Genomic DNA, 15,862 nt, shown 5'->3' on the forward strand with positions numbered 1-15,862 from the left:
TAAATTTGCTGGAATTACGTAACTTGCAGGGGGGGGGAAAAAACAGTTCTAATTAGAAAAAACACATTTAAATGTATTTATGTATCTAAAATAAATCTCTTCCCTGTGTACCGTGTAATCATATTTAAACAATGAAATGGGATAGTGCTATTCCTTTGAAACTGGCAATGCCTTTGATTTATTTGTAAGTATTTGTGTCAGAGTTACTGCCATAGTCCAATCTCTTCTCCTTAATCTCTTGTAGTTAATCTATCTACCAAAAAACACCGAAAATGCTGTGCTGCGAACATCAAGAATTTTTACACCTCCCCGTTAGTGTTAGGTTTGTTTTAATAAATCCTTCCATCAGGCAGATTCAGAGGTCTGTGTAATCTTTTGTAAAGGTAGAAAAAACAGTGTTGGAATTGCGAAGCAGACACTACAAAGTACGTAAATACTTCCTAACCTTGTTATGGTGCATTTCCTGCAGGGTTGATCCGGTGCCCCACGACGCTCCCAAACCTCCAGGATATACACGATTTGTCTGTATTTCTGATACTCACTCAAGAACTGATCCCATCCAAATGCCATATGGAGATGTGTTAATACATGCTGGTGATTTTACTGAGCTGGGACTTCCTAGTGAAGTAAAAAAATTCAACGAGTGGCTAGGTAGGTACTGCATTCTGTGTGCATCTGAAAGCACATTTGTTTACTGATTGTATCTGCCCCTTCTGCCTCCCAGTAAAAACCACCATGCTCTCAGAAATCATGAATATTAATTTGACTTTTAAATTGGAATGGCAATGAGCAGGAATCGTTGTTTTTCACAAATATTTTTGCATTTTTCCAACGGAGCAAATAGGATTTGTGAGACTATTCATCTGTTCTGCCTTCACACTCCCAAGTGTACATTAAGCAACTTCTGGGTGTTAGCAACAATTTAAGACAGTAGGCCTTTAATGATTTACATAAAACCTCTTCCATACATTGTTATGGCTTTTCTTCTCCCCCCCCCCAAAAAAAAAAAAAAGTTGTTGTGACTGAAAACATTTGTCTGTTTAACCCTGGAGGCTCATAGTTGTGCTGTTTTTTTTTTTAATCTGAGGCTCAGCTGCACCACAGTGATGAATTCCAAACAAAGCAAACCGTGTGCCCGTGGTTGCTGCCTTGGATGTAGCAGACCAGATGTAGATGCCTTCTGTAGGCAAGCCTTGGCATTGGGAGCTGAAATTCTGTTCCATTGGGCAAGAGAGTGGTGATTTACATGTGCTTCTGCAATGTTTTGTGTATGCTTTAAAAAAAAAAATGACAGTGAAAACTGGAAAGCAGGCACTGTATCCAGATAAAAACCCTGCTCGGTGCTGTTCCTGCAGCACTGCGGGTACCTTAATTTAGAATAAAAGTGGCTTCTGATACTTCATTAACAAAAAAATAAAAAGGGTGAGAGGGAATGAAGGAGTTGGAGAGAGAAAGGACACAGTTTAAGGGGAACAGATTTCAAGTTTTCTGTGGATGTATTTGCATTTTTTCCTGATCTCTTTCTGTGGTGGTTTTTTTTTTTTTTTTTTTGGTACATATTACAGCATTCCGCCCTGGGAAGGCACAAAGCAGACAGATGCATGTAGGCTGAAATGGAATATATATATATAAAAAAAAAAAAGTCAGGACTTCACAATTTAAACAAATATTTACTAGCAAATAATTATCAGCAGGGCTGATAAATATTTATTTGAGCTCAGCAACCCAATAATATGTCCCACACGGAATAATTGCATTATTCTGAGGGTATTAAGGTAGGAACAGTGTGTGGAAGTAATATATTGATATAGTACCATCACCTCTTGTCTCTGCACCCAAAAGGAGGAGGGTGGTTATAAAACAGAAAGCAAGTTTTGACCCTGTTGTGTAGGTCTGTACCATGTCTTATAATAATGTCCTGAAAATAGCATGTACAAGTTATACAAACCATATGGTTATCCTTCTAAATAATACTCATTTTATTCATCTGCTGGTGTGGGAAGAGAAGTGCTTGGGGATATTGCTGGCAAGGATGGGGGCTACACACAGTTTCTGTGCATGGCCTCTTCATCATTTTCATTCCCAAAAAAAGGGCTTAATTTTCCGACTTTTCAGTCACGCTTCCAATTTCCTGGTAGTGTGCAGTTTGGGAAAAGGTGATCTTGGTGGTTTGAGCTAAATTTTTGCAAGAGCATCTTTGACATATAGAAATGTAGCAAGTTAAAGATTTTTTTAGCTTCTTGGCAATTTAAAAAAAAAAAGAAAAAAGGGAAGATCTAATTTAATTTTTAATAAATTTTTGTTCCTTTTAAATGAGCAATTTATAAATTCTTGAATATCTTGAGTGTTTACAAATAATCTATAGTAAACAGCAAAATGGTTAAAAGTGTTCCTTTTGAGAAGGAATTTTAAAAGTTTTTGCTGGTTGTCCATTTTGCTGTGAAAGGGATTGGTCCCCAACGGTTTAGGTTTTTCTAGAGGGCTACTTCCAGTACTTTCCACTATTTTGCAGCTCCCTCAGCCTACCCAGCCTTCTCCTTCCTCCTTGTCTTAATATTTTACTAGTTTCTAGAGAGAATTAAGAGACAGATCTGGCATTGACTTTGACCTCCACTGTCGTTCTTGCTGCTGCTGCCAGATTTCCCTGTCCATTCTTTCATGTCCATGGCACAGGGCTCCCTTTCCACTTATGTTATTCTTAGTCAAATCTGTGTCGTCTGCTGTCATTAGATTACAACTTGGGATAAACACCAGAATATTTGTATGATCCAGCTTCCCTTCATCTCATCTCCCTCTCAAGCCTGAGATACATTCCCTGCTCCTGCTTTTGCTCCATGTTTTTATGTGTAGCATTGATTCTTACCTCTTAATTTTCTGTTCTGTCATGCCCTATTAGGTCTGTGCCACTCTGGTCTATCTCTGTTTCATCTTTTCAGATCAACTTGCCCTTCAGCGAGTTCAGATTTTATCTTTCTGCTTTACATAAAATTTCCTGTGCCTGTCTGATGGAAAATTTATCTTACATTAACATCATTAACTTCCATGGACCTTATGGTTACACCAAGCACATGCTCAAGTGTTGTGCTAATAGAGGCACGTTGGCTTGCTGAGTCATCCCCTGAAATATGTTCTCTCTTTTTTTCTGACTCTATGTGGGCACACAGGAAGGCCTGGACCTTCTCAGATGACACAGCTCATGGTCCTGGTATTGTCTTTGCCTGGTGCTTTGTCTGCCCTTCACTCACCCAGTTTCATATTTTTTGCTCTTCTGACCCTTAAATCCCTCTGCTTGATTTCGTTTCCATTCGTTCTTTTTAGTAATTAGTTGTTTCCTCTCATGTTTCCTTTCTGCTAAACCCCCCCTCCCCTTCTCAGGGAGGTACTTGAGGTTTTACCAGGGCCAGGTTTAACTCTGTGGAAGAGATAAATGCTGATGATAACTGGATATACTTATGTTCTCAGCTTTCTGTGGTAGGCACTCCAAGGACTTCTGCAGCCACAGCATTACTTTGTATTAAATACATAGATTTTTTTTTCTCTTAGTTCTTAAATTGCCTTTTGGATCTGTGCAAATTTTGAGTGCAGACACAGAGTTTCACAATGTGACAGGGATGGTGGGGTGGACTGTGCTTATTTTGAACCTGTCACCTGCTCATTTCATTTGCTATTTCCTAATACTGGAAAAAGGAAGTGATTTTCATCTTCGTTCTGCTTAAGAATTTATAGGCTCGTCCCATATCTGCCCTTAAGATATTTTTAAGGCTGAAGACTGTTCAGAAGTCCTTAAATGCCTTTGATCACCTATGTCACTCTTTGTACCTCTTTGTATCCTTTTAAAAATGATGAGACCAGACCTGCACACGATCTGAGAACACCACAGATTTATTCCCCGGCAGAATGAGATTTCCTACTTCTCTTTTCCTTTCTGGTGTTGTGGATTATTCTGTTTTCATTTCTAACTGTGACTGAACAATGAGATGGCATTGTCATAAAATTTCCTAATATAATTCTGTCAGCTCTTTCCTGTATGGTAATACCTTGCTCAGAACCCATCACTGTATCTACAGTTGGTGTGTTTTTTCCAGCACTTGAATTACTCTGCATAAATTTATGTTCAGTCTCATCTGTCCTCTTATTGCCCAGTCATGCAATATCATGAAGTGAGATTTCTATTTTACTGAACTTTTTCAGGGTAACTTAGAAAATTAAGGGAAGAGGGGCCGAATAGTCAGTTTACAAAGCCTGTGAATGTTGCCAACCCGATCATTTCCCTCCCTTTTTTTTTTTTAATTGACCTTTCTCCTCTTTACATACTTCATATTTTCCTTTTTTTTTTTTTAATCTAGTTTGTTCTCTTACTGTATTTTTGAATTTGAAAATCCAGTTTTGGAGAAGCAGGAAAAAATGAAGTACAAAATATCTATTATGGTAGGACTGAACAGAAGGCCACGAAGCCAGGGAAACTTTCTAATGACATTACAAGGATGACTTTGAACATATGCTAATTTTCCAGCATGCCCAGGAGATTTTAACAGATAACACTTTGATCAGCCAAAAAGGGTTTGGGGGAATTGTTTCTAAATGCATTGACCTGTTAAAACTGGTCCAGAGGAGGGTCAAGAAAATGATCAGAGAGCTGGAGCATCTCTCCTAGATGACATCATAAGATATATCAGGCTCACTATGCACAGCAGCTTCTCTTTCTCCTCAGCTTTTTCATGATTTTAGTTTTTGTTATTTATTCCCTACCTGCACATAAATCAGATGTGTTGCAGGACAAACACAAAAACACGTGTCCTGCCTTAGTGCACTCATCAAATAACGACTCCAAAACTACCTCTGCTTTTTAATCTCCAGTATTGGTGGCACTGGAAATTGCCTGCTTGGCTGAGTTGTTCGTGTAATTCCCTTTACTCCAGCCTGGAATATCACTTCCAAGTCATGCATGCTCCAGGTTACTTTCCTGGAAATTTAACTAAATAGCTGATCTGTGGTATAAGTTGCAACACATAATTCCATACTTTCTCTGAGAAGTCTCTTCTGTGCATGGATTGGAAAGATTACTTAAACTAACACATTTTACAGTATATATTATTTCAGTGTGTTTGCTTGAGATTTTCCAGTGTCAAAGACAGATTTCCTGTTTGAAATTCAAGTTCAAGCTAAATTGGGATTAAAAAAAAAAAAACAAAAACAAAAACAGAAGGTGGCTTTGAGTTGTACTGGAAAACAATAATTAGCTCTTCAGAGTATTTTCCTGAAAATGTTGTTCTTATGTGCTTATTGTACACACACACACACACACACACACACACACAAACACAAAAAAAAAAAGATTACATTATTTGACATGCCCTTTAGGAATTGACCTGGGCAGATTCAGCTCAAAGGATAATATTTTTATTTCAGACAAAAAATATTTTAGAGTAAAGAGAGGAACTAGCACTACTAAAATTACCTATTTCTAGTATTAGATTGTAATAGATCTAATCCTCTAGCATTAAATTCTGCAGACAGAATCAGCTAATTTTGGTCAATAAACATTATCCCTGCTTTTAAGTTCTTGATAAAAGATCTTCAGAAAAGCCTGTGGTCAGTAGGCTTAGCTTTACTTCTGCTTTATTGCTCAGCTTTGCAAAATGAGGTAGTTATTTTACTTCCTGCCTTAACAGGTATTTTATATTTTTAGGTTCAATAATAGTCACATTTAAAACAGATTAAAATCATGTTGAAGATGAAAAAAAATCAGCTTCAGAGCAGCAAAAGGAATTAAAATTTACAAATTGTAGTCATGCCATTTTGACCATCAGTAATTACACTATTTTTATGTTAATGTAGAAACCCCTTGAAAGAAGTATTTAAGCACTAATTATCTATTTACAAAAGAATGGCTTTGGAAATGCAGTGAAAAACATTGAGCTGTATAGGGATTTAGAACAGATGTCATTTTTAAAAGACTGGGCATACTAAAAAAAAAGAAAAAGTTGGGTTTTATTGGATTTCTTAAATGTAAGATGGCTTAGATCCATTTGTCCACCTAAGGCTCAGACAATAGAGCAGGGCACAGAAAAGTGCTCTGCAACACACCCTCCTTCCAAAACTCCAGTTTTGGGGAGTTACTCTGTCCTGAAAACTTCAGAATATTAAATTGGCTGCTGTGAGTCTCAGGAATGTTTAAGTTACATCCCTGTATCGGGAAGATGATCCAGACCAACTGTTTTCCACATCCTGGTGGTGAGAAGCTGTAGAAGTGGTAGGTGCTGTTTGTCCTTCATTTCCTCCTTCCAAACACAGGTTTGCTTTTGGGGGATTTCTTGCCCTTTGTACCAATCCTGAGGTGGCTTCTTTCCATGAACGGAGTGGAAAGTAGCCAAACTTCAGGATTCTGAGTCTCTGGTTTCATAAACACTGAGCTGTCTGACCCCTCTAGTGAGTAAAACCCCCCAGTGTTAGTCCAGACTAGCAGATAAGTCTGGCTTTAGGAAGGCAGCGTGGCCCAGGAGTGCAGAGAACAACCATGGAACTGAAAGATCTGGAATGTGATTCTGTGAACTGCCACTGCCTCTGGCAGAGAGGTTTGAAAGAGCCTGAGGAAGACAGGCAACCAAATTCTAGTTAGTCATCTTCAGGTTTGACAGCCTCTTTATTGTTCTTCCCCTTGTAAAATTGTGGAGATGATGCTTGATCCACCTACCACGTGGATTTGTTGGAGGATTAATTATTCTCAGTGCAGCACTTCGAACACCTCTCGTGGAGCACTGTACACAAACATTAAACCTTGTTATTAGTGCTGTGACATGACACACAGCTCTTTGTAGTCTTCCCTTCCACAAGGTGACAACTTGGGAGATGCTGAGAGCACCTTCGTGGGATCTGAAAATTTGCGCAGGAATCTCTATCAGTGTGCACAAGGATCCATGTAGGAAGTGTAAAACATTTTTTAATTGCTACTTTTTAACTCAGTTCTCTGTCTCCTCTGCTTTCCTGGTCCCCAGATAGATGTTGTAATCAGAACTAGAATATTTTAAAGGCTGTGGTGGAAATTTATCTCCTCAGAAAAATATGTTATTTAAGACTGTAGCTATCCCAGAAAGTAAAAAGGAAAAAAAACCAAAAACTTTCGGAAATGGACCCTGTGACTTGGTGGTTTTCAAGGTATTAAGTGCCACAACCTAAGGGGACACAGCAAAGGAAGGTTCAGTTGCAACTGTGCAGTTTTGGAGGTGTTTGTTACTGACTGATGTGGGACAGAAGGTACAGAGCTACACAACCTTTTGTCTTGACTCACTGTAACTGCTCCAATGGCCTAGTTTGCTGTTTGCACTGGGTTGGTTCTGAACAATTACGGGGTAATTTAATAAGCCAGGTTAAAAGGAAGCCACTTTTCCCCTAGAAGTGATTTTGGCCAATCATTACAGGTGTGTAGGTGTGTATAAAACCCAGTGTATCAACGAGCCTAGGTACGAGTATTATCAGGCATTTTGAGTTTGATTTGCCTTTGTCTGTTTTAAGAAATCCTGTTTTCCAAATGAGAGCAGCACTGTGTGTGTTTGCTGGTTTACTGTTTGGTGTAATTACTGGCTTCTTCAGTGCATGACTGGCTGGAGGTAGCAGGTTACAGATGACCTGGGGGGGAGTGTTCATTTACAGTATTATTCCAGATTACACACCGTACAAAAAGTATGTTAATGTGAATTTCCCAGACATCAGCCCCAGTGTTTAAACACAGAACTGTCAAAAAGATGCTAAAAAGCAATCCGAGACAGTTAATGCAGCCTTTCCACTATATCACTCACTGCTGCATTCTAAGAGGTTGGAATGAGAGGGAAGAAGCATTAAGTGGGCACTTACATGATTGTCAGTGCTTTTAATGAATACTAAAAATTCTGCTCAGTACCAGGAGAGAAGCAAAGCACACATCTGCCTGTACAAGTTTGCATTTATCTTGGCAGAGTTGGAAGCTGATAACAATTGCAAGCTGCAGAGGAGGTTTGCTGGTTGATAAAGATGCTGAACCTCTCAGTACAAGAGGAGCGCAGACACCACGAATTTGCTCTTGAGTTATTTGCAGCGTTGATCTCTCCTTTACTGATAGAGCAGGATGAACCTTCAAGCACACAAAATTCTGCTTTGAACAAACCCAGATGCAGAGAAACAGCAAACAAAGGCACGTTGTTGAGCCCTTTGCGTTGTGCAGCTTGTTGTTCAAGTTATGGTTCCCCAGCGCTTCAAGTTATTTTGGAAAAAAAAAATTATGTTCGCCATAAAAAGGACCTACTGTAGTTTAGGAGTTAAAAATGGCCGCAATCATTTTGTAATTGGTGCATAAACACGCAAAAATTAGATGTTCAGTTGATTTTCTTAATTAGCAATCTACGGTAATGAAAGGAATAAACAAAGATGTTACTAGCTAAACAATATATATATAGATATATATTCTTATACATGTTACATTACCAGAACTCCTATCAGATTCTTAGACTGGGCAAATGAAGAAACTTTCTGAGGAGGGCTTGTAGTTAAGCTTGTAAGATGATGATACCATCTGGCTATATATAAGGTAATTATGAGCTAAATATGATATCCCAGGCTTTTTGATAGTAAAATAACCTCAAATAATAAGGAATTCTATCGATGTAGGAAATTCAGGGCAGAATTTTTTGTGTGATGAATTGTCTTCTAAAGCATTGTACTTTTACAAGTTGGTTTTTTTTCCATAAGAAAAAGGTATCTTTTGCTAAAACTGCTAAATTAGGGGGAAGATGTGTATCCAGTGTCTTACTGCATACAAAATGGGAAGGAGAGGGGAAAATGAAGCAGGAAAGATAAAGGACCATGTAGCAGAGAAGGAAAGGTATGGGGAAAATCCCTGATCCCATGCTAAGATAGAGGCTGAATGAATGGATGGTGTCTTGGAGCCCCATCCCAAATTGGCAGAAGGCAAAAGTTGGATGTGGCCTGAAAAAGGAACCTCTGAAACCCAGCACTGAATTTGAGCCAGTGTGTTCCTGACAGAATTTTAATTTATAAACATTTCTTTTGATTCCAAATTCCAAATGGGATGAAGTGGCTGGAGGTTGATTATGGAGGAAAATAAGTTTAGTTAAACATTATGAGAGGAAAAAAAAAAACAAACAACCAAACCTTTACTCTAGAATAAAAAGTGAAATTTTGCTTAGCAATGAAATTCTTATTCACCCAAAAATATTTGAAACTGACATTTTGCTTCATTCTGTTTCCTTGGTAATGTCAGAATCACTACATGAATTTCCATATATATCCCATTCCATCCAAGTGGTATTTTAATAATTTTAATACGGAAAAATGTATAGGTAAAACTTTTCCAACCAATTCTAGTTGTAGTTTGTGTCCAGACTACAGGCATATTTTAGCAGAATCTTCTCAGGCGCCAAGAACAGGAGGATCCCTGGTCTTTGGGCAAAAACACTTAATCTTGTTTTGGCTGGTCAAAAGAAGAGATCAGGAAAAAAAATACAACTTCCCCCCAAATTCATAATTTTTCCTTTTTTTTTTTTTTTGTTTGAAATCACATCTTTGACTCCCATAGCATATGTTCTTGCATGTGTTTCTTGGCACTCCTGAAGGGCAGATCTGTTCCTTACGTGCTCGCTGCCTTAATTTTTCTGGGGAATTAGTTTTGTCCTGGATGTGTGTGCAGAATCCCTGCGACAGCCATAAATTTTCTTTAATATCATTGTCTACACAGAGCTTCTGTATTAGCAAGTTTTGCTACTTGCCCACCAGCAAAGCCATATGCTGGCATCAGATGTTAATTGGCTATCAGTTGGGTGTTTAGTCCTACTCATCTGCTAAATGAGTGTGAGGAACCTGCACCAAACTTAATGGAATGTGCTCTCCAGTCCTGGGAAACTGCCACGGATTTGTTCCATCAGAATCACAACACAAAATGAATTTTTAATTTTTTTTACCATTGCAGGCTCTTTAAAATTCTTGTTTGTTTTCCAGTGTAGATTAAAAATAATCTAGAACCACTCAGGATGGAGGGGACCTCTGGAGGGGAGTTGAGTCCAGCCTCCTCTTCAAAGCAGGGCCGGTTAGAGAGGAGGCTGCTCAGAACCTTGTCCAGTTCAATTTTGAGTGTCTTCAAGGGTGGACACCTCCCAGCTGCTCTGGGCACTTCTTCTGCTCTTTCACCATCCTCATTCTTTCCTTGTACCATGTTCCCACTTGTGTTTGTCACCATTTTTGCACCTCTGAGAAGAGCTTGGCCGTCTCTTTCTCCTGAGCTCGGGCAGTTGCAGACAGAGCAGGGTCTGCCCTCCACCTTCTCCAGGCTGAGCAGACTCAGACCTCAGTCTCTCCCCATATCCCACATTCTCCAGCCATCCTGACACTTCTCTGCTGGACTTGCCTCTGTTTGCAGCAGGTTTTTTTGTCACTGAAAGACTCCCACACTCCAGAGGGGGTCAAAACCCACAAAAACACGCTGCAGAGTCTTCTTGGATGAAGCTACTCCATCCTAAGCACAGGTGTGGGAATAAACTGATCAACCTGGAAGTGTCTGAATAATCTGAGATCAAGATTGGCCTAAAAAAAATGGAGAAGTGGTTGTTCTGAAGGTATGGACTCGTGTACAAACACTGCCATGCAGCAGCTATTAGGCCATGTGTCTTGGTTGTAACCAAGGACCAAGCCAAGGCTACAAATTGTGCAGTAGTCTGTGCCTTGGCATGGAAAAGTAGAGGTTTGTGTTGGAAGGACAAAATGGAATGAGAAAATACAGATAAATTAGTAATGCATGAAAAGGAAAAGCATGAAGTTGCAGGTCAGAAGCAGGAAGGAGTTGCTGCTTTAAGGTAGTTTTAAGGTAGGTGTTGATCAGAGAGTGCTGATGTTTAGTGGATCTTGCTCCTGTAAAATGCAGTTGGAACATTCATTTCTCAGGATTGTGCTGACCCACCAGGTTAGATTGTGGTGTTGGTCCCCCTGGGGACTGTGCTTTACTGCAAAGAGATGTTCAGCACTCTGGAGTGAACATTGGGGAGTGTGGATCACAGACAGGAAGCAGGGAAGGTGGGAAGTGTGATAACTCAGGGTCTTCATCTGCAGCTGCTTTTACACATAACAGTTCATGAGAGCAGTGCCCAGCCAAGAACAAGGTTTCAGAGATTTATACTAAGGCCGACTTTGTGCTTCAGCAGCACTTGGAGTGAAAAGCAAAGCATGTTCTAAAGTCTTCTTAGGAAAAAGATTTGAACAAAATATTGTTAAATCTATGAACAAGCAGCAAAAATAATACCCTGTTAGTGAAAAAAATAAGATTTAAAGGGCGAAGAGGAATAGCTGAGGAGACAAAGAGAGGGAAATAGTTTTACCATGGCCTGGCGTGGAATGAAAGAAAAAAAAATCAGCTAACTGAGCTGCAAACTCATCAAAAAACGCAGTTGTTAATTGAAAAGCTGACAGACCTGTAACTACAGCAGCACTTCTGGCCGCCACTATAATAAATGTAACTGTACATTTAGAGTAATTTGCTAATTTGCCTAAGTAACACCCACAGACAGCAACATGACATAAATACATTAGTGGAAGCAACAACTATAACCAGCTCACACAGGTTCTTGGCTGCTAGATGGATGGATCAGATGAGCTGGAAAAGACTTACAAAACAGAACAGAAATGGAATTGTTAGCAATATTGTGGCATACAAGGGTTTCTTTCTTTTCCTGTTTCCCAAGAATTCTTTTAGGCCTGTAGATGCCCATGCATATGGCAGCATGTAAACAGCATTTTTCTCTGGTGTGCGTATGTGTGCACACACCTAGGAAGCTTGTGGGGGTGGAGGACACATCTGCAAAAGGCTGTTTGGGAAGCAAAAAGGAAAAGTCTTTCAGGTAAATGATTGAATCTTCAGCATTTAAATAAATACATGAAAAGAGTTTCTGTTAAATATTCTAAAGGCACATATGTCTTGGGTCCATAGGAAAGACTGGAGTCTGTACACTCAGTTTTCCTAATACAGGTGTTACAAGTGTCTGAAACTTGTACTTAAGAATTACCCCCATCTTTTCATCTGGCAAAGTTCAGCACTGTGTCTTCTGTTCCCCTGACTCTGAATCACACTGTTGCTTTTTATTCTGAAGTCCTATCATGCCAACTTTTGCCACTGCTAAAGATTTCTGTGTTATCAACAAGGCCCTTTTAGAATTAAAAAACCCGACGAGATTGCTGCTGTGCAAGGTGGGTTTGATTTTCAATAAAATACTTCGTTTCTGTTCCCAGTCTCCTCTTCTGACTGTCCTCAAGTTCACAGGGCACAAACAAAGCTGGTGAATGCAGCTTTGCACAGTTTCTGTCTTTGTTTCCTCTCAGATGTACTCAAAGGTTTCTGTTGAGCTTTTTGAGGCAGGTGATGCCGACTCCCAGGGGCAGAATCCAGGGAATAACCAAAGGCAGAGTCAGGTGGAAAGTTTCTGTTTCGGTGCTGCTCTCAGGAAGAACCCACGTGTGTGGGCATATGTATCCCTGCCTTCCTCAGGAGGTTGTGCTAAGGTTTTTCACTAAATACGGGTTGTAAAATATTCTCGAACATGAGTCACTTTAAATTACAGGCCGCGGATCCGAGGAAGTCACTGAGAAAATGGAGCAGGGGAAAAACACGGGATAGAGGCAGGCTGCGAGATTTCTCTGTGGGATGTGGGTTTTTGACAGCTGAACCAAATCCCTGCCTTCCTTGAAGGCTTGATATTAATGTCAGGGCAAAGAGGGCAGCAGACCCCTCTGGCTGACCCGAGCTGTGAGGGTGTTAGAGCTCTTCAGCGCGAGCTGACAAAGACCTGAGCTCTGGGAGAAGGGAGCTGACATGATTTTCCGAAGCTGATCTTCTTTGAACCCTAATTTCTGTCAAAGAGTTATCATCACTGTCACAGTAAATGATACTTGCAGCACAAATGGCAATTAACTAGAAGTAAATAGTAGAGCAGAAGTCTGCAGGCTGGTTTTTAAGGTTGATGAGTTGAAAGTAATTTCAACACATTAATGCTAAGCGTGCTAAATCACAGTGTGCCATGGAAGAGGCAGTAATGTCATTTACCTGGGATCATCAGGAATTACAATAACGTGGAGGAGGGACGTGCTCTATCGTTTCAAGTATGTGACCATATTACAGGAATCAATAACAGTTTGTCTGTCTGTTTTCTTCCATCAGATCTTCCATAAAACAAGTAACTTGTTTGTTTTTCGCTGTTTTAGGTAGCCTGCCCTATGAATACAAGATTGTGATAGCAGGAAATCATGAATTGACCTTTGACCAGGAATTCATGGCTGACTTAATCAAGCAGGACTTTTACTATTTCCCCTCTGTTTCTAAGCTGAAGCCAGAGAGCTATGAAAATGTACAGTCTCTCCTAACAAACTGCATCTATCTTCAAGACTCTGAAGTGACGGTGAGGGGATTCAGAATATATGGCTCCCCTTGGTAAGCAGGTTTTTAAGCATACCTAAAAATACTGTTGTTGATTGCTGTCACATCAGGCCATTTTGTGTGCATCAGCTGTGTTTGGATTGCTGTGTTAGGAGGAAAAGTAACACTCAGTTTGATAAAGTTTGTGTCATTTTCTCCTAATGAATCATTCCTGTGACAAAATAATGTACTTTACTGGGGGTATGGTTTACCAAATAATGATGGGGTAAAGACAAGTGTGCTCTTCAAACTCTCAGCCAGGAGCATAGTCCATGTAGGGGGCTTTTGTGTCATCAAGTATGTTTTCTATCCTTGGTGAGTTTATCTAATTACAGGTTAATTTTTATTGCAAGGGTACATCCTTTTGGCAATTTCCATCCTACAGATAATGTTGAATAGATAATTTGCAGGTGATAATTTACAGGTAACAAATGTCGTTAATTTACAGACAATATTTAAGCTTCATTAGTGCATACAGTAGTCATTTAACTCATTTCAGCATTTGTGAAGGCCTTTGTTTTAAAAAAATCCCTCAGAATCTTTCCTTTATGGAGTAGTAGCTTTCTCCAAGGTATAGTTGAGCTTCTGAAGTCAAAAAATCAGCGTATTTCATGGGTTTTGCTCTACTGCACCGTGGATACTTAGAACTCCTTGACAGTATCAGGGGCACATGGATTTTGGCTTCCTGACTTCCACCTTGGACCTTGTATGTGCTAGTTCTGTGTCTCTTCTTGATGATACATTACTCTGTGTTATTTCTGCTAACAGGACTGTAAATTGGGTCTTTTCTGAGCATTTGGTATACGTTTAAAATAAGTCAAACTGCATTTTAAAAGGCAGGTTTTGAAGGGAATCTGTTATTCTTCCTTTTAAAATCACATCAGGCTGAAATGTAGCAAACAAGTTGTCAAACCTGATGCATGTACCCCAATGTGAAGTTTCAGTGTGAATAAACTGTGAAATCTCTTGGATATATTTTTTTTTTTTTTTAATGAAAATTGGCGTTTTCCCATTTGGTTGCTCGAGATGGGTGTTAATTTTCTCTAAGCTTATTATTCTACATGAAATAGTTTCCCTCTTAAGTGCACCCTTCTCTCTCTCCCTCTCAGGTCTCCAGATCCTTCTGGTTTTTCTTTTCAACCTCCCCCACCTGCTGTGCTGTAGTTCATCTTCCTCTTGTATCTCCCATGTATGCAGTCAGCGTGCACTTTACTTCATTTTCCAAATTATTTGGGAAGATATTAGATGGTATCAGTCCCAATATTAACTTCTGAGAAATGCCACTTGGCATCTCTTCCCATTTTGATGTTCAACTCTAAATACTGTAATTATGCTCTGTTTACAATATGTCTGGCAACTTCATGTCTTCATTGCAGTGTTCATAACCAAGGCACCATATTTCCAGTGTCAGGAATAATTTTCCAGGCACTAAAGTACCAAAAGTCTTATTAAAAGTCTAGAGAAATTAAATTAAAGCAAAACACTATCTATAAAGCAGCACTAAGTAGAGGCTAAAGGGAGCCATTTGAACTTTCTGTGTATGATTAGATCTGCAAAAATCTGTTGAGGAAACTTTTGTCCACCCACTAACCCATAAATAATGTTTCTGCAAAATCAGGTCTGCCACATTCCCTTTGTGCACAAATTCTCTCACGCTGCACAAGTTGTCTGAGCTATCTGGCATGACCTGTTCTTCAAGGAAAAAAAAAAGATTGCTTTCCTTTCCATCTTTTATGCAACTTCAGGTTATATCTCAACTTCCACACTACATGTTTCACAGCATTGCTAACTCATCTCCCACCCCCTTATGGTCCTGGAAGATGAGTGTTGCAAGGTCTTTTGAAGATATTTGCTTACTCCATATGGGAGAAAAAGTCTTGATGAAAGTCTTCCAGCCAAACTGGGAGATTTTTTTGCTTGCAATGCTGAATGAAGTTGCCACGCCAGCTGGTGACATGTCCAGTGGAAACATCAACACTGACAATAATAGCAGTAATAAGTGGCTTGTCATTAATCCATCAGAGCAGCAGATGCAGAAGTAGCAAAGTCCCATCAGCCAACCCACCAGCCAGAAAACTTGGGAAGAGAAGCAGCTCTTTTGTGTGGGTTAAACTAGCTGTCTGCTACATTTCAGGCTGTAGTACACGTCTGTGCCTGCTGCTCACTACTGTTCTTCAGCAGCTCTTTCTGTGCTTCATTCACCCTAAAAAGAGAGCTTTGTCACAGCCTCTCTGGGAAATCAGTTTCTTTCTACACTGTGGCAATGTAAGCTCTAAAAAACCACAGAAATTTGCTGAACTTTCCGTGGTGATTCTTTTTTTGCCCTTGCATTATGAAGCCAGTCTTTTAGAAAGTGCTTATGGGCCTAGTGAAGACTTAAAAATTTAGAGTTCTTTAAGATCTCAGAACTCAAAGCTG

At 39.6% G+C, this 15,862-nt stretch overlaps 1 protein-coding gene across 5 annotated transcripts in view; it reads left to right on the top strand.

Moving 5' to 3' along the window:
* MPPED1 (metallophosphoesterase domain containing 1) overlaps positions 1–15,862 on the top strand; it is a 60,501-nt gene that overhangs the window by 18,224 nt on the left and 26,415 nt on the right. For all 5 annotated transcript variants that reach the window (XM_032688522.1, XM_032688519.1, XM_032688518.1 and 2 more), the window contains exons 3-4: positions 470–651; positions 13,234–13,459. In XM_032688522.1, coding sequence (XP_032544413.1) covers positions 470–651; positions 13,234–13,459 — 408 coding nt within the window. The remainder of the gene's footprint in view (positions 1–469; positions 652–13,233; positions 13,460–15,862) is intronic.

Source organism: Chiroxiphia lanceolata, chromosome 5 (genome assembly GCF_009829145.1).
Source record: "Chiroxiphia lanceolata isolate bChiLan1 chromosome 5, bChiLan1.pri, whole genome shotgun sequence".
Lineage (NCBI taxonomy): Eukaryota > Metazoa > Chordata > Aves > Passeriformes > Pipridae > Chiroxiphia > Chiroxiphia lanceolata.